Below are 21,774 nucleotides of genomic sequence, written 5' to 3'. Positions count from 1 at the left end.
ATAACTTGGCTCCGGAGCTGCCCCTCCTAGGCTCCAGTTATACCGTGGACTCAATTCTAACTCCCACTCTCAGTTTGAGGCTTCCTGGCACCCTCAAACTTCCACGTCCTCCTCTCACCCACAGGGTGGTTAAAAACAGGACCCTGGTGCCAGACTACATGGGTGTGAATCCTGGCTGTGTGACCTTGGGGGGGCAAGTTGTTTAACCTTTCTGTGCCTCACTTTCCACATCTGAGAAATGGGGCTAATAACACCTACCTCTAGGCATGGTTGTGAGGATTAAAGGTGTGAATCCATGGAGCAGCACCCAGCTCACAGCGTTACCACTGCAATCACATCAGCCTTCTTTCTGTCCAAACCTCTGTGCTTGTTCTGCCTCAGGCCCTTTGCACCCTCTGTTCCTGCTCCTAGGAATGTCCTTTTGCCAGCTCTACATGTAGCCACCACTCCCCTTTTGTCTCCTCTGAAGGACCTTCTCAGATCCAACGAAACAGCACTTCCCGGGACTTCCCTGGTGGTCCAGTAGTTAGGACTCCGCACTTCCGCTGCTGGGGGTGTGGGTTTGATCCCTGATTGGGGAACTAAGATCCCACAAGCCATGTGTCGTGGCCAAATCCTCCCCGCCCCCCCAAAAAAACCCACCATCACTTCCCCACCCTGGAAATTAGCCTGTTTTACGTCCTCCAAAGTGCTGGACAGTAATTGAAATTATGTTGTTGGCTCCTGTGTTTCCACTAGATTGTAGGCAACTTGAAGGGAGGACTTCGTCTTGCCCACCCTGTATCGCGGGCACATGAAGCCATGGTCAAAGCCCGCTGCCTACCTGGAACCAGACCTGAACTGATGTCCCTTGTCACTCTGGGTGACTGAGGTCAGTAGCATGTTCTCCTTTGTTAGAGGGCGGGACAAAGCCCACATCTGCCTTGTGGGGTGTAGAAAGCAGAAGCAAGAATGCCAGCCCTGCCCTCCGCTACCTCTTCTGGCATCAAGAGAAGCTGAACGGGGGGACTCAGGCCTGCCTGGTGCCCTTGCCATGCAGGCGTTCAGAGACCTCCAACTTTCTGGGACCCATATCTGGGGGTCCTGGGGGGAGAGGGCAGGGCCACTTCAGGCCTGGCCAATGGGGGTGCTGGTCAGAGGCAGGGAGAAGCCCAGCAGAGGCCCTGCAAGTAGACCCCGAGGGGGGCGGCCACCTGCATGTCACTGTGGGTGAACCCGGCTTCAAAGTGGCTCTGCAGGCTGGGAGGGGCCAGAAGACCAGAGCCACGCGATGGGGCATTCACCCCCCTTCCAATCCTCTGCTGGCCTCACCCCAACAATTTACTGAACCCCGTTCCTGTGGCTCTGACTGCTGCCCTTGGGGAACGCTAGCCCAGGCGTTGAAAGTGTTCACCTGCCCACCTCCTGGAAGAGAAACTGTATAGCTTCCAGGAAGCCTGCCTGTCTCCCAACTTGGGAGGTTTCCTTGAAGGTGCAGGCCTCCGGGCTTCTGCCTGACACAGATCACACCAGGGACGTCCCTGTGAGCAGCTCACCCCTAACAGGATGCAAGCCTGGGAGAGCAGGACTAGGCCCGGCCCTTGAGATGCAGACCCTCAGGCTGGTCCCTTCCTGGTAGGGGCGGCGGGCAGCTGTCACCCTTCAGTTCTGCATCTGGAGAGCCAGGCTCTGTCAGAAGGGAGTGTGGACGCCGGAAGACCCACCCCAGCTCTAGCTCCCTCCCTCAGGCCTGAGGGCTGAAGGTCGAAGCTGGGAAAGGGGCTGAGACACTTGGTCCTTTCCCCAAAGCTGGGGATGGGGGGGTGGTGCCGGGGCGGGGTGGGGGGGGTAGAGGGAGATAAAGAGCAGAACACAGCTGGCTGGCTGGCAGGCAGGCCAGGGTGTGCTGGCACGCGGCTGCCCTCTGCCGGGCTCACGGGCTCACTGCAGCCGGTAAGGACAGCTCCTCGGGAAGGGAAAGACAGCCGCAACAAGGTCCTAGCAAAGCAAACTTTATTGTGGGTCTGGGCTCAGGGCTCTTCCCTCCAGGTCCTGCTGCAACCGAGAGTTGGGGTGAGGGGCTCTTGTGTCACCCCCAACACGTCCATCACATTCAGACTCAGCACGGTGGTCTCACGGGCCCTCCCTCCGTCACTGCGGCCAGGCCACGCCTGGCTCCTCATTTCTTGAATCCTGGCTTTTTAGGTCTGGGTGTGGTTTTGGCCTGTGAGAGAAGGGGTTGCTCCAGTGTCCCACCCGCCCCCCATCCTGGCACATTCCCAGAGAACATCCCTCCCCTGCCAGGAGGACCAGCCCCTTCTTATCAGTACTCACCTTTCCCACAGGGCTCCTGTCTTTAGGATGGTATCTGGAACGGGGTGGGGTTGGGCAAGGAGTGGGGATGTGGGAGAGAGAGAGCTCAGTCTGATGCCAGTGGCCCTGGGCCCTCCGACTAGTGCCCAGGCTGCAGAGCTGGGCCCTGGGCACTTCCGGGAAGCAGGGGGCTGTGACCTGGAGAGGTTTGCCTCTCCACCTGTCACCTGCCAGGGACCACTCTGACTCTTCTTTTATTTTTTTAATTTTTAAATTAAAATTATTTATTTATTTATTGGCCGCACCACGCGGCATGCAGGATCTTAGTTCGCTGACCAGGGATTGAACACGTGCCCCCTGCACGTGGAAGCGCAGTCTTAACCACTGGACTGCCAGGGAAGTCCCTGACTCTCTCTTTTTAAACAAGATGTTTTTTCTTCTTAAGCTTCTATCTGCTTTCCTTTATTTGTGTATAAGACACAAATGTTTCTTATCATAAAAGTAATGTTAACCACATTTCACAAAATATAGCAAATAGAGAATAAATTGCCTATACTTTTCTTTACCTCCTACTAATATTAACATTTTGTTTTTCAGAACTTTTTTGATTGTGAAATAAAATGAAAATAATTTGGGACTTCCCTGGTGGTCCAGTGGTTAAGAATCCACCTTCCAATGCAGGGGACGTGATCCCTGGTCCGGGAACTAAGATCCCACGTGCCGTGGGCTAAGTAAGCCCGTGCGCGGCAACTACTGAGCACACGGGCCACACCTAGAGAGCCTGCGCACCTCAACGAAGATCCCAACCGAGATCCCGCGTGCCGCAGCTAAGACCCGATGCAGCCAAAAATTAAATAAATAAATATTAAAATGAAAATAATTTCATATCCTGCTCTTTGAATTCTAGAAACACTTTCCAGTTTGCTGTATTCTTCATGGGCCTTATGTCACATGCCATTGAGAAGACGTGACATAGTTTAAGCAACTGGTATATTGATGGACATTTACAATGCTTCCACTTTATACTATTATTTGAATAATGCAGTGATAAGTTTCTTAGTGCATATATTTCCCTCATATCTTGGATGGGATTCTTTGGAAGGAACTGCCATAAGTGGGAGGAGGTCAGAAGACAAGAACTGTTAAATGCTTTTCAAAAAGACCGTGCCAACCGACAGACAGTGGCAGCACACCTGTGCACCTGTGCACCTGTGTCTCCGTGTACCACACACCTGCACACACATGTGCATCATCCTCTTCCAAGCACGGTGTACCTCAACTAAAAGATTTTGGCTAATTTAATAGATGGAAAGAGTTACCTCACTGCCACCTCCTCTTTCTCCACCTTTTTTTTCTGGAAACCAAACACAAGCATTATTGGGAGTTCTGGCAAGGCCCAGGGGCAGAGCAGACTCCCGCCGGGCACCTGGCAGGTGTTGCCCCGGGCCTCGGCGCATTCAACTGGGGAGACCTGGTCCAGGTTTCTGAGGAGCCTTTGCGGGGGGGCGTCCCTCCCTCACCTTGGCAACGCTTGTGTGCTTCTGGGGCGCCAGCCTCTTGACTTGTTTGACAGGGGTCTCCTTCTCCAGGGACACATCTATGTCTTCGTCATCATCATCTTCTTCCTCTTCCTCCTCCTCTTCCTCCTCCTCCAGGTCTTCCTCCTCCCCCTCCTCTTCCTCCCAGGATTGGTCTACAGTGTCAGCGATGGTGTGGGAGGGAGGCAGGGCCTCTGAGCCCGAGGGCCTCTGCCAGGCTCCCCTCCCCAGATCTACCTGCCCAAAGTGCGGCTGGCGGGGGTGGGGGTGGGGTGAGGGCTGAGGCCGAGGCAGGAGGGCAGGGGAAGTGGTAAGCTGCGGCTCTGGCTGGGCTGGAGGGGCCTGCACACTGGGAAGGAGAGTGTGAGGGGAAGGAGGGAGAGGGTGGGGACACAGCAGCCGAGGAACTCAGGTCTCATCCTGAGGCAGGTGGAACCTGCCCGGGGTTTGGAGCAGGAGAGAACCCTGATGGAAGAGGCACCACTGGACAGAGAAGGCAGTTAAAGGGCCGTCAAAAGAGTCAAAAGCACAGCGACTTGCCAGGGTCCATGTTACTGCTACAGCTCCATACTTCATAGCAGGTAACGTTTTGAGTGTGCTCTGGTACGAGGCGTTACGTTAAGTGCTTTTTCTGAATATGTCATTTATTCCTCACAACTAGGAGGAATACACTTGAAGATGGAACCAAGTATAACCCCACCCCCGTGTTATGGCTGGAGGGCTGCAGCCCACAGAGGACGTGGCAGAGAGGTAAAGGAGAATTGGGGCTGGGACGCGTGCCCATGGCCTTCTGGTCCAGGCTGCTGGTGATTCTGTTGCCTTGGGGGATCTTCTCTAATAATTCAAGAATCCCTCAAGTGTTTGAGTACCTGTTATGTCCTTGGCCCTGTGCTGAGCACTGTACTGGCAGACCTTTCTCGGGTCCAAGCTTGGACTTACCATAACATTCCTGGCCACAGAGGAACACGGGTCCAGAGCCAGCCCGGAGCTGGAACGTGACAGGAGGAGAAAGCTGCAATCCCGCCAGGACGACCTGCAGGGGTAGGGGGTAGGGAGTAGGGGCAGGAGTAGAGAGGACAGGCTACTCGGGTCTGATACCTGGCTGGGGGTAGTGGGGTGGGGGCTGGCCTCAGGCAGAAATACTCAGTTTATTCCCTCCCCTCAACCACACATGCTTCAGGGCTTCCCTGGACCTCTCTGCACTCTCAGCCCCCTGGACCTTCCCGCTGAGGTGGACTATGTTGGAGAAGAACATGGATCTGATAATCTCATTCCTGCCAAGATCACAGATGGTCTTTCAACCTGAGGTGCAGCCGTTAAATAGTCTGATAGCTATGGACTGAACTGTGTCCCCTCAAATTCTTACGTTGAAGCCCCTAACCTCCAATGTGCTGGAATCTGGGGATGGAGCCTTTGGGACCGTAACTAGGGTTAGTTGAGGTCACGAGGGTGGGGCCCTTGTGATGGAATTAGTGCCCTTAGAAGACGAGACCAGACAGTTTGCTTTCTCTCTAGGCCATGTGAGGACACAAAAAGAAGGTAGCCATCTGCAAGCCAGGAGGAGGGCCCTTACCAAAACCCGACCATGCTGGCACCCTGATCTCAGACTTCTAGCCTCCAGAACTGTGAGGAAAAAATGTCTGTTGTTTAAACCACTCACTCCATGGTATTTTGTTATGTCAGCCCAAGCTGACTAAGGCATTGATCAAATGAGAAAAGCAGATGCAAAGTTGTATTACAGTCTTCCTACTGTCTTATAAGTAATGTGTGAATATTCAATATTCATAGGAGTAAAGTTAGAAATATATTACAGTGCTAACCATAATTTTCAGTGGACAGTACCCCATTTATTTTCTTTACACTTTTCCACACTTTGCAAATTTTCTAGAGTAACAATGATGATACTTAAATTTCTTGAGTTCTTACCATGTGCCAGGCCCCATGCTACACATTTTACCTGCTTTATCTCATTTAAATCTTCACAAGAAGCCCACAAAGGAGGTGTTGTTATTTTACAGAGGAGGAAACTGAGGCTTAGAAAGATTAACTTAGAGTTTCTGGTTCAGAGAGGAAGCAGATAAGTGAAAACTGATCACAAACACCTAGAAATGCTGGATAAAATGTAATTCAATGTTTTTACTGATTGGTTGAATGCTAAGACAGAAAGAAGTGTCCCTGTGCATCAGAAAGAAGAGCAGCCTGTGCAGAGGCTGATGCCACAGCTGAAGGGAGGACGTCCTTGAAAACAGCAAGGACTTTGGGTTGTGACACTCATGTGGACAGGAGACAAACCCTTGGGGAGGGGACCTTCAAAGGGCTACATCTCAGTAAAAAGCCCCACGGTGAGGGTTGAGGAGAAGGGACTGAAGGACCCTAAGCCATCCAACTAGAAAGGACCCACCATCAAAGGAGGGAAACAAGAACGTGTGGGTGAGATGACAGAGTCTCCTGTGAGAAGCTAACAGCTGTGGTTGTACCTTTCACTTATAGCAAACCTGAATTTACTTGGTGGGCACTGCCAAGCCAAGAGATCTGTATAAAATCCCAGGCTTGCAATATTCCTGGGGCAAATGGCAGATGCAAACACAAAACCGGTCTCTAGGGACACTCTGAATTCTTTTCACACAGAATTCTTTCACAAAACAGAACCAAACCAAACCGGAAGAGGAGCTCACCACCTAAAACTACAAAAGACACAAGAAACAACCCTGCTAGAGTCTGGCAGCAGAACGAAACAAAATGTACAACCAGGAACCTGAAATAAGAGAATAACAACCGGGCTGCCCTGGTGGCGCAGTGGTTGAGAGTCTGCCTGCCAATGCAGGGGACACGGGTTCGTGCCCCGGTCCAGGAAGATCCCACATGCCGCAGGGCGGCTGGGCTCATGAGCCATGGCCGCTGAGCCTGCGCGTCCGGAGCCTGTGCTCCGCAACGGCAGAGGCCACAACAGTGAGCGGCCCGTGTACCGCGAAAAAAAAAAAAAGAGAGAATAACAACCTAAACCACATGAAATGTTTGATGAAGATCAAATAAATATAAAGTAGGAATCAAAATAATAACAAGGTATTACAAAAAATAAAAAGAACCAAAGGCAGCTTCTAGACATCAAAAACATTAGCATTGAAGTAAAGTGAACAAATGGTTAAAAAGCAGTGAAGCAGCTGAAGGAAGAATCAGTAAATTGGAGAAGTGCTGGGAAGAAATTACCCAGTATGAAGCACAGAGAGAAATGAACAAAATATGAGAGAGAAGCTGGACGTGGAGGACAGGTGAGAAGGTCCAACATGCATCCAATCAGAGGTAGGGACTGGAGAGAATGGAGTCAGTGTTCCAAGTGGTAACGACCAAGAGTTGTCCAGAAATGATCCAAGACAGATCCTCATATGCAGGAAACCTCAGCCCTGAACAGATAAATAAAAATAAATCCACACCTGAACATACTATGGTGAAATGACAGATGAGAACAAAGACATGAGCTTAAAATCCACCAGAGAGGCCAGATTTCCAGAAAAGGAACAATAACCAGGCAGACTGAGGATTTCAACAGCAACATCAGGAATCAGAAAGAGGTCAGGAATCAGACCTCTTACCTAGAAGTATATACACAGACAAACTATTGTGAAGGAATGAGGGTAAAAGAAAGATATTTCTGAGCAAAGCCCAAGTAAGTTTACTACTCCCAGGTCTACAAAAGGATGTTCAAAAAGGTGGCAATTAAATTGAGAAGTAGGTGCAAGAAGCAGTGATGAGCAAAAAAATTGGTAATAAATAAATAAATAAATAAAGAAAGAAAGAAAGAAAGAAAGACCTAAGGAAACATTGCCATAAAATAAAACAACACTAGTCATGACTAGTGTTGAGCTGGTTTAAAACAAGTTGGAGCTAAAATGCTACATGATGACAGTATGTACGTTAAAATGAAAGTAATTAGAATCCCCTGGTTTGGGAGGAAGAAAACATTAATTTTTCACTTTGATCATGCATGATTGTTAAAAAATTAAGGAGAACAAATAAAGATTAGAATGAGATTTATAGCTTCTAAACCAGTAGAAGAGAAAAGGGGAAAAGAAACTTTAATCAATCTAATAAAAGACAGGAAAACTAGAAAAAAGAAACAAAAAAATTTAAAAGGCAAGGAAAATAGAAGCACAAAGTACATGCTACAAGTAAATCCAAGTATATTAGCAAGTCACAATCAATATAAACAGACTATACTGGCTGGATAGATTAAAACAAGGTCTAGCTACATACTGCTTATAAGAAACCTTATAAGGACAGAGAAATGCTGGAGTAAAGAGATGGAAATATACATACCAGGTGCAGCAGAGGCTTCCAGTTGCTTATCCAATAGCCGTTCTTTCCTTGCATAATAACAGCACCCTGATATTACTGAAATACTATACCCAGCCAAAAACTGCAGTCTTCAGTTTCCTTTGCAGTTGTGACTACGTTACTAATTTCTGGATCAATGAGCTATAAGCAGAATTTGGAAGGTGGTACTTGTGGGAAGACTCCTTAAAAGGTGAACAGAGAACTGAGAGAAGTCCCTGTGGTCTTCCCTTGCTGCTTCTTTCCTATTACATTAATTGTAGAAGTGAGGGCTGGAGCTGCAGCAGCCTTCCTGGACTGTAAGGTGATCTTTAGGATGGTAGGTCTGCACTAAAGACAGGAGAAAGATACGAGGAGACTTGGTCTTTGGTGACCATGGAGTCATCTCATCAGCTCTGGACTGCCCATCTCTGGACTTCTATGCAAGACAGAAATAAATCTTAAGCCCCTGTAGTTGGGTCTCTGTTACGGCAGCCACACATGACTAAAATGAAAATGAAGCTAGTTGTACTATCTGGTGAGTGATGTTGATAATGGGGGAGGCTATGTATGTGTAGGGGTAGGTGGTATATGGGAAATCTCTGTAACTTCCTCTCGATCTTATTGTAAGCCTAAAACTGCTCTTAAAAAATAAAGTCCCTAAAAAATGAAGCTAGTAGTGTTTGTTAGGATTAGGTTTGGTAATAAGTGACAGAAAACTCCATAACAGTGGCTTACACAGGTAGAAACTCACTTCTTTGTCACATAAACCAAGTCCACACATAAGCTGTGGGTATACCACTCCTCAATCACCAGGAATCCAGGCTCTTTGTACCGTGTTGCTCTACCATTCTCAATACACGGCTCCCACCTCGCCCAGGATGGCTGCTCTTGTTCTAGTCATCACATCTACACTCCAGGAAGGGACAAAAAAGTGGCCACATGATTTCTCTTTAAGGACACTTTGCAGATGTTGTAGATCCCACTTCTGCTTACATTGCATTGGCCAGAACTTCATGGTTATGCCAAACTTAGAGGGAATATAGTTTTTATTCTCAGTAGCCTTGTGACCAGCTAAAAGTCATGAATCCATTACTAAAGAATAAAGGAATAATGGAGATTGAGGGACATCTGGGAAACAAATTAGTATCAGATGATATAGGCTTTAATTCAAAAAGTATCTTAGGGATAAAGAAGGTCACCACATAATGAAAAAAATTAGACAAGGAAGATATTTACAGTTATACAAGGAAAGTAAAAATTTTACAAGAAAGCTAAACCTGTAAATTATATACATCAACAACACAGTCTGAACATACATAAAACTATAGCCACAGTAATCAAGACAGTGTGATTTTAGAGGGATAGACATATAGATTGACAGAACAGAAGACCTAGAAATAGACACACAGAAATACTTGCAACTGATTTTTGACAAAGGTGCAAACTCAATTAAATGGAGGAAGCTTTTTCAACAAATGGAGCTGGAGCAATTGGACGTCCATAGGCAAAGAAATGAACCTTCACCTAAACCTCATAGCTTATACAAGAGTGAACTCAAAATGGATCATGGACTTAAGTGTAAAACATACAACTATACGACTTTTGGACAAAAAACATAGAAAACCTTCATGATCTCAGACTAGGCAATGTGTTCTTAGACTTAACATCGAAAGTCATGAAAGGAAGAATACAATGGACCTCATCAAAATTAAAAAATTTTGTGCCATAGAAGCTCATGTGCAGAGGATGAAAAGACAAGTTATAAACTGGGGAGAAAATATTTGCAAGCCATATTTTGACAAAGGACTAGTGTCTAGAATATATAAAAAATTAAATTCAACAGTAACAAAACAATCCAATTAGAAAATGAGCAAAAGACATGAACATTTAACTGAACATACATGTGGCAAAAACCTCATGAAAAGATGTTCAACATCATTAGCCATCACGAAAATGCAAACTAAAAGCACAATGAGACATCACTACACACACATTAGAATGGCTAAAATAAAAGAGAGAGTGACAACATGAAATGTCGATGAGGATGCAAAGCAACTTGATCACTTATGCATCGCTGATAGAAGTGCAAAATGGTACAGCCATTTCAGAAAACAGGAAATGAGTAAGGATATGGAAGACTCGAACAAAACCATCAACCAACTTGATACAATTGACATTTACAGAGCAATACACCCAACCATGGGAGAACACACATTCTTCAAGGGTGAATGAAATAGTCACCAAGATAGAACATATTATGGGCCATAAAGCAAGTCACAACACTGTTTGGACTGAAATCATATAAAGCATATTTTCAGACCATAATGAAATTAAAATAGAAATCAATTAAAGAAAGAATTAGAAAATCTATATTTGGACATTAAAAAGCAAACATACTTCTAAGTATTGCAGGGATTGAAGAATAAAACCAGAAAATAATTTGAACTGAATGAAAATGAATATAGTACTTATCAGAATTTGTGGGATGAAGCTAGAAAGATGCTTAGAAGGAAATCATAGCATGAAATGCTTATATCTGAAAAAGGTCTAAAAAATCAATAATATAAGACTATGCCTTAAGAAACTAGAAAAAGATCAGACTGAAACCAAACTAAACAGAAGAGAGGAATAAAGAACAGCTCAATTACATACAAAAGTGGAAAAACAATAGAGAAAGACTGATGAAACCAAAACTTGGTTTTTGAGAAAGATTGATACAACCGTTAAACCTCTAGCCATACTGGACTCGGTAAAAAGGAGAGAAGACACAAATTACCAACATCAGGAACAAAAGAGCAAACTTTAATACAGGAAAGGATTAGGGAATAATATGAACAACTTTATGCCAGAAAAGTTGACAATTTAGATGAAACAGAAAAATTCCTTAAAAAACACAAACATAAAGCTCCCTAAACAAAATAAACCAAATAGTCTTATATCCATTAAATAAATTTAACTTGTAGTTAACCAGATTGCTTCACAGGTGAATTCTACCAAAACATTTAAGAAAAAGACAAAACAAAACAAATTTACATGAATTCTTCCAGAAAATAGAACATCTTCCTTTTCATTTTATGAGGCCCAGAATTACCTTATGCTAAAGTCAGACAAAAACATGACAAGAAAACCATAGACTAATGTTGCTTATAACATAGACAAAAATATCCTTAATAAAATAGTAGCAAATGGAATCCAGCAATATATAAAAAGGTAATACATTATAATTGAATGGGGCTTATACCAAGAATGCACAGTGGGTTTAAAATTTGAAAAAAAATCAATGAATGTAATTTGCCACATAACAAAATAAAGGAGAAAAAAATCACCTCACTATATGCAGAAAAGAATTCTTTGACAAAATTCAACACCCACTCATGATAAAATATCTCAGCAAACTAGGAATAGAAGGGAACATCCTCAAACTTAATATAGGACATCGACAAAAATCCTTCATCTGTCTTAATGGTAAAAGACTAAATACTTTCCCTCTGGTAAAAGGCAAGGATAGTCCTGCTCTTACAACTTTTACTCAACATTGTACTTGATGTCCTAGTCAGTGAAGTAAGACAAGAAAAAGAAACGCAAGGCATACAGATAGAAAATTAAGATGTTAAACTGACTTTATTCACAGATGACATGAATAAATACATAGCAAATTCTGTGGAATCAATGGAAAGCTGCTAGGACTAATATGCAAATTTAGCAAGGTTAGATAATACAAAAACCAATTATATAACTATATACTAGTACTGAATAATGATAAAATAAAATTTTAAAATAGCATTTTTGTACCTTATCCCATATAAAAAAATTAACTGAAAATGGCTCATAGACTTACATACAAGAACTAAAACTTTAAAACTAGTAGAAGAAGACACAGGAGTAAATCTTCATGACCTTGTGTTAGGCAATTGTTTCTAAGATTCAACACTAGGAGCAGAAGCAACAAAAGAAAACATATAAACGGGACTATATGAAAACAAAAAATTTTGTGCTGCAAATGATATCATCAAGAAAGTAAAAAGACAACCCAGGGAAAGGGGGGTAACTATTTGCAAATAAGCTGATAAGAGGCTTGTATGTAAAACAAAGAACTCATACAAGTCAATAGTAAAAAGACAAATATTAAAATACATCAGACTCAAACACAGTTTTACAAAATGAGTAAAGATTTGAACAGAAAATTCTCCAGCAATTCCCTGGCAGTCCCGTGGTTAGAACTCCATGCTTTCACTGCCAAGGGTGCGGGTTCAATCCCTGGTCAGAGAACTAAGATCCTGCAAGCCACGCAGCCAAAAAAGAAAAAACAGAAAGAAAAAATTCTCCAAAAAAGATATACAAATAGCCAATAAGCACATAAAGAGATGCTCAACATCATTAGTCATTAGGGAAACGCAAATCAAAACCACAGTGAGCTACCACTTCATACCCACTAAGATGACTAATCAAAACCAAAGACAAAAATAAGTGTTGGTGAGGATGTGGAGAAATTGGAATACCCAAACATTGCTGGTGAGATTGTAAAATGGTGTGACCACTTTGTAAAACAATATGGCAGTTCCTCAAAATGTTATATATATGAAGCTACCATATGACCCAGCAATTGCACTTCCAGGTATACGCTCAAGAGAAATAAAAACTTATGTTCAGGACTTCCCTGGTGGCGCAGTGGTTAAGAATTCGCCTGCCAATGCAGGGGACATGGGTTCAAGCCCTGGTCTGGGAAGATCCCACATGCCACAGAGCGACTAAGCCCATGAGCCACAACTACTGAAGCCCACATGCCTAGAGCCCGTGCTCCACAACAAGAGAAGCCACCGCAATGAGAAGCCCGTGCACCGCAATGAAGAGTAGCCCCTGCTCGCCGCAACTAGAGAAAGCTTGCATGCAGCAACAAAGACCCAACACAGCCATAAATAAATAAATAAATAAAATATTAAAAAAAACTTATGTTCATACAAAAATTTGTACATTAATGTTAATAACAGCATTCCTAATAGCCAAGTGGTAGAAACAATCCAAATGTCCACCAACGGAACAGATAAACAAAATATGGTATATCAATACAATGGAATATTATTTGTCAATAAAAAGGAGTCAAGTACCGATACATGCAACAACATGGATAAACCTTAAAAACATTATGCTAAGTGAAAGAAAGCAGTCACAAAAGGCCATACAGTTTATGATTCCATTTATATGATTTGCCAGAATAGGCAAATCTATAGACATAAAGTAAAGTAGGGCTTCCCTGGTGGCGCAGTGGTTGAGAATCTGCCTGCCAATGCAGGGGACATGGGTTCGAGCCCTGGTCTGGGAAGATCCCACATGCCGCAGAGCAACTGGGCCCGTGAGCTACAATTACTGAGCCTGCGCGTCTGGAGCCTGTGCTCCGCAACAAGAGAGGCCGCGATAGTAAGAGGCCTGCACACCGCGATGAAGAGTGGACCCCGCTCGCCGCAACTAGAGAAAGCCCTCGCACAGAAATGAAGACCCAACACAGCCATAAATAAGTAAATAAGTAAATAAATAAATAAATAAATAAATAAATAAAAAAAACATACATACATACATAAATAAATACATAACTAAAAAAAAAAAAAAAGTAAAGTAGTGGTTGCCTAAGGCTGGGGGTAAGTGAATGTGGGAAATGGGAAGTGACCACTGGTAGGTATGGAGTTTCTTTTTGGGTTGATGAAAATGTTCTAAACTTAGACTGTGATTGTTGCACAACTCTGAATTTACTGAAAATCACTGAATTATATACTCTAATGAGTGAAGCTTATGGTATGTGAATTTTCTTCCAATAAATATGCTAATCTCATTTTTAATAGCACCCCAAATCATGAAATATGTAGGGGTAAACTTTACAAAGTACGTAGGGGACCAGGACCCTGAAAACTACAAAACATTCCTGGGAAAAGCTAAAGATGTAAACAAATGGAGAAATATATCATGTTCAATTATCGATGACTCAAAATTGTCAAGATGGCAATTCCCCCAAAGTAATCTATAGATTCAATACAATCTCAATCAAAATCCCACCAGACTGATTTTTAAAGAAAGCTGGTTCTGAAACTTATATGGAAATGCTAAGGACCTAGACTTGTCAACCCAATTTTGGAAAATAATAACAAAATTGGAGGACTCACACGATCTAATTTTAAGACTTACTATAAAAGCACAATAATCAAATTAGTCTGGTATGGAATGAGGGTAAACATAAATCAATGAAACAGAATAGTGTATAGACATATATGCATACACATATGGTCAACCAATTTTTGGCAAATGCCAAGGTAATTGTATCACTGAAAGAGCAGTCTTTTCAAAGAATGGTACTGGAGCACTGGATATCAATTTGGAAAAAAATGTCTTTCTATCCTCACTTCATACCATACAAGAAACTTATCTTGAAACGGATCATAGACTTAAATATAAGAGCTAAAACAATAGCATTTCTAGGAGAAAACATAAAAGAAAACCTTTGTGACCTTAGTTTAGGCAATGATTTCTTAGGACACCAAAAGGATGAACCATAAGAGAAAAAAATGTTAAGTTGAACTTTATCAAAATTAAAAACTTGTGCTCTTCAAAAAACATTATTACAAAAATGAAAAGGCAAGCCACACATTAGGAGAAAATATTTGTAATAAAGGACTTATATCCAAAATATATTAAAAAAACTCCTACAAGTCAATAAGAATAACTCAATTATTTAAAAATGGGCAGTAAAATAGATAGCTAGTGGGAAGCAGCCGCATAGCACAGGGAGATCAGCTCGGTGCTTTGTGACCACCTAGAGGGGTGGGATAGGGAGGGTGGGAGGGAGGGAGATGCAAGAGGGAAGAGATATGGGAACATATGTATAACTGATTCACTTTGCTATAAAGCAGAAACTAACACCATTGTAAAGCAATTATACTCCAATAAAGATGTTAAAAAATGGGCAAAACATCTAAATAGGTATTTTGCAGAAGAAGATATACAAAAGACCAAAAACCAAATAAGAAGATGGTTAATATCACCAACCCTCAAGGAAAAATAAAAACCACAATGAGGTGCCACCGTATATGTACTGGATTGGCTAAAATTAAGAAGACTGACAATGCCGAGTGTTGGTGAGGATGTGCACCAACTGGAATTCTCATAGATTGCTGGTAGAAATGCAGAATGGTAGAGCAATTTGGAAAATAGTTTAGCAGTTTTTTTTTTTTTTTTTTTGCAGTACGCGGGCCTCTCACTGCTGTGGCCTCTCCTGTTGCGGAGCACAGGCTCCGGATGCGCAGGCTCAGCGGCCATGGCTCATGGGCCCAGCTGCTCCGTGGCATGTGGGATCTTCCCGGACCGGGGCACGAACCTGTGTCCCCTGCATTGGCAGGCGGACTCTCAATGACTGCGCCACCTGGGAAGCCCTAGTTTAGCAGTTTTGTATAAAGTTTAACATATGCTTACTATGTAATCCAGCAATATCACTCCTAGGTATTTACCTAAGAGAAATGAAAAGACGTCTATACAAATACACTCAAACATTCCTAGCAGCTTTATTGACAACAGTCCAAAAACTGGAAACTACCCAAAATGTTCATATGTCCATTAACAGGTGAATGGACAAATTTTATATAAATTGTAGAGTGGCATATTACTCAGATATAAAAAAGGAGCATATTACCGTTTTATCAACAACAGGGATAAATCTCAAAAGCATTACGCTAAGTGAAAAAAGCCAGCACAAGAGACTACATATTGTATGGTTCCATTTAAATGAAATTATAGAAAAGGCAAAACTATAGTGACAGAAAGTAGATCAATGGTTGCCAGAGGCAGTGGTAGGTGGAAGGAACTCACTGCATGAGGCATGAGGAACTGGGGGCAGGGCGGTGGAAATTCTCTACCTTGATGTTGGTGGCTATTGCACAATTTGTCAAAGGCACTGAGCTGCACACTTAACACTAGTGAATCTTACTGTATATAAATTATATCTCAATACAGCTAATAAAAAAACTGACTCAAAGAAATAGAAACATCTGAGAAGATCTAAACCTATTAAATAAATCACAATAGTTTAAAAATCAAACCAGTCCCACACAGTTCATTCACTTATTCACTCACTCCTTCATTATATATTGAGCTCCTACAACATACCAGACACAGTATAGGGGCTGTATGGATAATGCAGCAAAGCAGGCAAAATCCTTGCTCTCTTGGAGTCTATATCCTGGTTGGGGGGAAAAGACAATGCACAAATGAAACCTGATGTCAGTAATGGGTCCTATGGGGGAAAAAGTGATCATGCGTGGGGTAGAAATGGGGATGCTGTTTGTGGCCAGGGAAGACCCTTCAATGAGATGACATTTGAACAAAGACCAGATTGATGTCAGGGGCAAGTGTGTCCCTGGCATGGGGAATAGGAAATACAAAGACTCCAAGGAGGGGGTATGTTTGGAATTTTCAGGATACTGTCAAGGAAGCCCATGTGGTTTAAGCAGGGTCAGGGTGGGGAGAGTAGCAAAGGATGAGGTCAGAGAGCTTGCTGAGGGCCAGGACATAAAGGATCTCAAATCTCATTCTAAATGAAATGCGAAGCCATTGAGCACATTGAGCGTTCTAGCAGAGAATCAACAGAATTTGACCTTTGCTTAAAAGGATCCTTCTGGCAGCTGTGTATGGAATGGACCAGAGGCCAGGAAACCTTTTCTGTAAAGGGCATGTAAAATGTATGGTCTCAGGCTTCTCTGGTGGTGCAGTGGTTAGGAATCCGCCTGCCAGTGTAGGGGACATGGGTTTGAACCCTGGCCTGGGAGGATCCCACATGCCACGGAGCAACCAGGCCCGTGAGCCACAACTACTGAGCCTGTGCTCTGGAGCCCACGAGCCACAACTACTGAGCCTGTGCTCTAGAGCCCATGATCCATGACAAGAGAAGCCACTGCAATGAGAAGCCTGTGCACTGCAACGAAGAGCGGCCCCCTCGCTGCAACTAGAGAAAGCCTGCGTGCAGCTACGAAGACCCAATGCAGCCAAAAATAAATAAACTAATTAATTAATTAATTAAAAATCTAAACAGAAGCATAACCAAAATTTAGAATTTCAAAGGATCTTAGAACAACATATGCCTCAACTAAAACACTGTATTAAAAAAAAAGTATGGTCTCTGTGGAGACTACTCAGCTCTGCTGTTACTGAGTGAACGTAGCCATGGATAACATATAAATAAACGGGTGTGGCTGTGTTTCCAGACAGCTCTATTTACAAAAACAGGCAGTGGTCTGGACTTAATCCTGTAGTTTGTCAACCCCTGGAATTGACTAAAGGGGACCAATGATGAAGGCAGGTATATCTCTTAGGAGGCCCTGTAATAAACCTGAGCAAGAGGTGATGGTCACCTGGACCAGAGTGTAGCAGGGAGGTGGTGAGATGTGGTTAGATGAAGGTAGAGCCAACAGGATTTGCTGGTGGGTCAGATATGGGGTGTTAGGGAAAGAGGGCTTTGTCCTGGCTAATTGGAGGAATAGCTATTTACTGGGAGAGGATCAGGTCTGGGGATGGGGGAAGAGATTATAGATAGAAATCAAGAATTTGGATTTAGACCTGCTAAGTCTGGAATATCTATTAGATATCTGTTAAACGTTTTGAGTTGGACAGAGGATGTGGAGCACAACAGAGAGGCTGGGTTTACAGAATAAATGTCAGAGTCTTCATTTGTATAGGTGGTCTTTAAAACTATGGGAATGGATGAGATTTAGGGAGATCCCACAGATAGAGAAAAAAAACAGGTTTGAGGGCAGTTTTACAGATCAGCCTCCCAGGTCTTTAAGGGCAGATAATCCTGGTCTCATATTCACTGTTCTGCTGCATGGAAGGAGGGAACATGCCATGCCTCGGTTCATGAGGCTAATATGCCTTGACAACCAAATAAGATATGGAATTTATAGGCCAACCTCACTTATGAGTATGTAAGTTTAAAAAAAAAGTCTTATTAACAAAGCAAATCTAGAAGTTTATAATACAATCAGTAATGTGTATCTCAGGAATGCAAAGTTGGTTGAATATTATTCTATTAGTATAACTTACCACATTAACAGATTAAAGAAGAGAGAGCCCCTGATAATATGAATAGGAAAGCATTTGATAACCAATTCGATAATCATGATTAAAAAGAAGAAAATTAGGGCTTCCCTGGTGGCGCAGTGGTTGAGAGTCCGCCTGCCGATGCAGGGGACACGGGTTCGTGCCCCAGTCTGGGAGGATCCCACATGCCGCGGAGCGGCTGGGCCCGTGAGCCATGGCCACTGAGCCTGCGCATCCGGAGCCTGTGCTCTGCAACGGGAGAGGCCACAACAGTGAGAGGCCCGCGTACCGCAAAAAAAAAAAAAAAAAAAAAAAAAAAAGAAGAAGAAAATTCAATTTTTTAAAGTAGAGTAGGATTAGATGGAGACTTCCTTAACCTGACAAAGGGTATCTACCAAACACTTCATACTTAATGGAGAAACATTAGAAGCATTCATTTTTAAAAAATCAGGTATGGGGACTTCCCTGGTGGCGCAGTGATTACGAATCTGCCTGCCAACGCAGGGGACACGGGTTCGAGCCCTAGTCAGGGAAGATCCTACATGCCGCAGAGCAACTAAGCCCGTGTGCTGCAACCACTGAACCTGCGCTCTAGAGCCCGTGAGCCACAACTACTGAGCCCACGTGCCACAACTACTGAAGCCCGTACGCCTAGAGGACATGCTCTGCAGCAAGAGAAGCCACTGCAGTGAGAAGCCCGTGCACTGCAACGAAGAGTAGCCCCCGCTTGCCGCAACTAGGGAAAGCCCGCACACAGCAACGAAGACCCAACGCAGCCAAAAATAAATAAATAAATAAATCAGGAATGAAACGAGGACATCTACCATTATCATTTTATCCAATATTATACTGGAGGTCCTAGCCAGTGTACCTGGATTTAAAAGAAAAAAAACAACAACAACACAAAGACTGCCATTACTCACAAAGAAGATCTGCATAGAAAACTCAAAATAAATTATGAGAGTGAGACTTTCTGGATACACAAGCAGTATGTAAATCATCAACACTGTCTGGTCTCCATCAGTAAACAGCTGAAAAATGTGATTTGGAGAGAGGTTATTTAACTTGCCCAAAGTCACACGGCTAGTAAAGAGTGGACTAGAAGGGAGTTCCCTGGCGGCCCAGTGGTTAGGACTCAGCCGGGCCCCCTCCCCGCCACCAAAAAAAAAAAAAAAAAAAATTGTGGACTAGGATGGAAACGGGGCTCCCTGCCTCCTGGGTCCAAGCTTTTAGTCCTGGGCTATATGCCTCTCTAGTACTGGCTGTACTTGTGCAGGAGCCTGTACCCCACCTTTGGGTCCGTCCCCACGCAGCGGGTGAGGCTTGAGCAGGGCCTCCTAGGGCTGGAGCCAGGGTGTCCAAGGCCCGCAGGGAAAGGCTCACCATGGGGAGAACGGAGGCCCGAAGAGAGGCCAGGGTGATGGGCTTCCTCCTTCTGTCGTCCTGGCTTGCTGGGGGCAGGATCTCCACGAGGTTCATCTCCTCTTTGGCTTTCTCCCCCAGGCAAATCTGAGAGGGGTGGAACACGAGCAGGGCTCCTCCTCAGCCAGAGGGCGGAGGAGGCAAACCCTGCTCCAGCTGCGGGCACCGGACAATCCCACCTGCTCCTCTGTGGTGTCCAAGTCCCTCCCTGCTCCGTCTTTCCTCCCCTCCTTGGGGCCGGGGGGTACCCACCGTACTGAGCAACAGCGTACAGTCCTGCTTCCCCACCTTCTGGGGTCTGAAGGTCCAAGTCGGCTTCTCCTGGCTCAGCTCACAGCCTGCGAAGAGAGACGGAGGGCGGAAGGCGTGGCGTGGCGTGGCGTGGGGCGGGCCGGCTCCAGGGAGGCGCGCCTCTCTGCCTCCAGCCCTAACCCCCCACCCCCGCCCCCGGTGACGCACCCCAGCCCCCCGGGTGCTCCGAGAACAGCGTGGAGCCTCACTCACCCCAGAGCAAGGTCAGTGTCGCCTTTTCGGAGGTGCTGCTAGCGCGGCTGCGATTCATGATGCGGGGCGGGGGTCGAGCAGCTGCGAGGAAGGGCGCGTTACAACCCCCGGCCGACAAGGCAGCCCACACCCGAGCCGGGGACGCCCCGGCGGAGCGCTCCGCCAAGGGACGGTGCTTAGGCCGCCCAGAGCGGGAGAGGTGAGCGAGGGGCCCGGCTGCCCCGCCGGCCCTCCCAGCACCCCGGGGGTGCAGCGCCGGGCAGCCGCGGGCAAGGCGGCTCGGTGCCCGGTCTCACGTCCACTCGGCCCCGGGGCCCGGCCCTCTCGCAACCCCTCCTCCGCCTCACCGTCGCTACTCTGCGGGCGAGGCTCACGCCACAGGCCCCTTCTCGGATCGCTTCCCTCTTGGGCTCCCTCCCTCCGGCCTCATGCCGGCCTCACCTGAGAGCCGGCCGCCCACAGCGGGCGGTTATGAAGCCTGGGAAGGGGTCACGGGAGGTGTCTCATCAGCCCCATTCCGTTCTTCCACTCTTTTCTCCTGTTCGCTCCTCAGAAGCACCTGGAGAGCTCGTTAAAACACAAAGCGCTAGGCCTCACCCACCTCCATCGTTTCCCACGGGGAGGTCTAGGTGGGACCCAGAGAATTAGCATTTCTAACAGGTGCCCAGGTGAGGCGGACGCTGCTGGTCCAGGACCGCACCGTGAGAACCACGGTCCTGACCAATAGGGGCTGACTGAGGCCTGCTGCCGGAGCCCGCCCAGCGCCCAGCGTGGAGACGCTTTGCTACCAGGTAGGAAGCGCAGCCTTGTCGGCCCTTCGGGCTCATTGCCTTTCTTCTTTTTTTTTTGCGACGCGGGCCTCTCACTGTTGTGGCCTCTCCCGTTGCGGAGCACAGACTCCGGACGCACAGGCTCAGCGGCCATGGCTCACGGGCCCGGCCGCTCCGCGGCATGTGGGATCTTCCCCGACCGGGGCACGAACCCGTGTACCCCTGCATCGGCAGGCGGACTCTCAGCCACTGCGCCACCAGGGAAGCCCTGACTTTCTTCTTTCTTCGTGTCCTTTCCCTACCCTCTAAGTGTGGGCCTTTTCCCAGGCCCAGAGGGCCTGACCCTCAGGGCTGTGGTCCTCGGAGAGGAAGAGCGCTGTTTACAGAAGGATGACTTCTCCCAAGGCTAGGAAGGGGTGGAATACACCACGGGGCACTGCGAGTGACCTTACGAGGGCCAGTCATTTCACCAACAGCAGTTCACACAACACAGTGATGCCCTTAAATGTTTGTTTGGGTGGGGGGTAGCGAAGAGGCGGAAGGTTTTCAGCTGACCACCAACCTCAAGTAACACCTCTGTTTGGGAGACAGAAATAACCAGGAATCTCTCTCATTGCATTCGTATCCATCATTCCCGTCCTGGAAACTTCTCACCTGCATATAAGGTTCACTGATTTTCAACAAAGGTGTCAAGGGAAAGGATAGTCTTTTCCAAAAATGGTGCTGGAGGAACTGGATTTATCTTTCTGCAACCCTGATTGGAGCTTCTGCTGTGCAGGAATCAGTTTTTTTTTTTTTTCCTTTTTAAAATACCAACTTTATTGAGCAATAATTCAGATACAAAAATGTACCAGTTTAAAGTGTAT

General features: G+C 45.5%; 1 protein-coding gene across 1 annotated transcript; it reads right to left on the bottom strand.

Annotated features, from left to right (window-relative positions):
* Positions 1-1,975: 1,975 nt before the first annotated feature.
* On the bottom strand, positions 1,976-20,596 carry NPM2 (nucleophosmin/nucleoplasmin 2). The gene is made up of 8 exons (XM_082614095.1): positions 20,580-20,596; positions 20,139-20,219; positions 19,887-19,972; positions 19,596-19,721; positions 4,770-4,863; positions 3,813-3,985; positions 2,314-2,347; positions 1,976-2,203 (listed from the first exon to the last, which is right to left on the bottom strand). Exons 2-7 carry the CDS (start codon positions 20,194-20,196, stop codon positions 2,336-2,338), a joined length of 549 nt encoding a protein of 182 aa, XP_082470221.1. The 5' UTR covers positions 20,197-20,219; positions 20,580-20,596; the 3' UTR covers positions 1,976-2,203; positions 2,314-2,335.
* Between the last annotated feature and the right edge of the window lie 1,178 nt (positions 20,597-21,774).

The sequence above is a fragment of the Mesoplodon mirus genome (assembly GCF_964341445.2).
Source record: "Mesoplodon mirus genome assembly, chromosome: 1".
Taxonomy (NCBI): domain Eukaryota; kingdom Metazoa; phylum Chordata; class Mammalia; order Artiodactyla; family Ziphiidae; genus Mesoplodon; species Mesoplodon mirus.
This window is presented reverse-complemented; position numbering and strand designations above follow the sequence as displayed.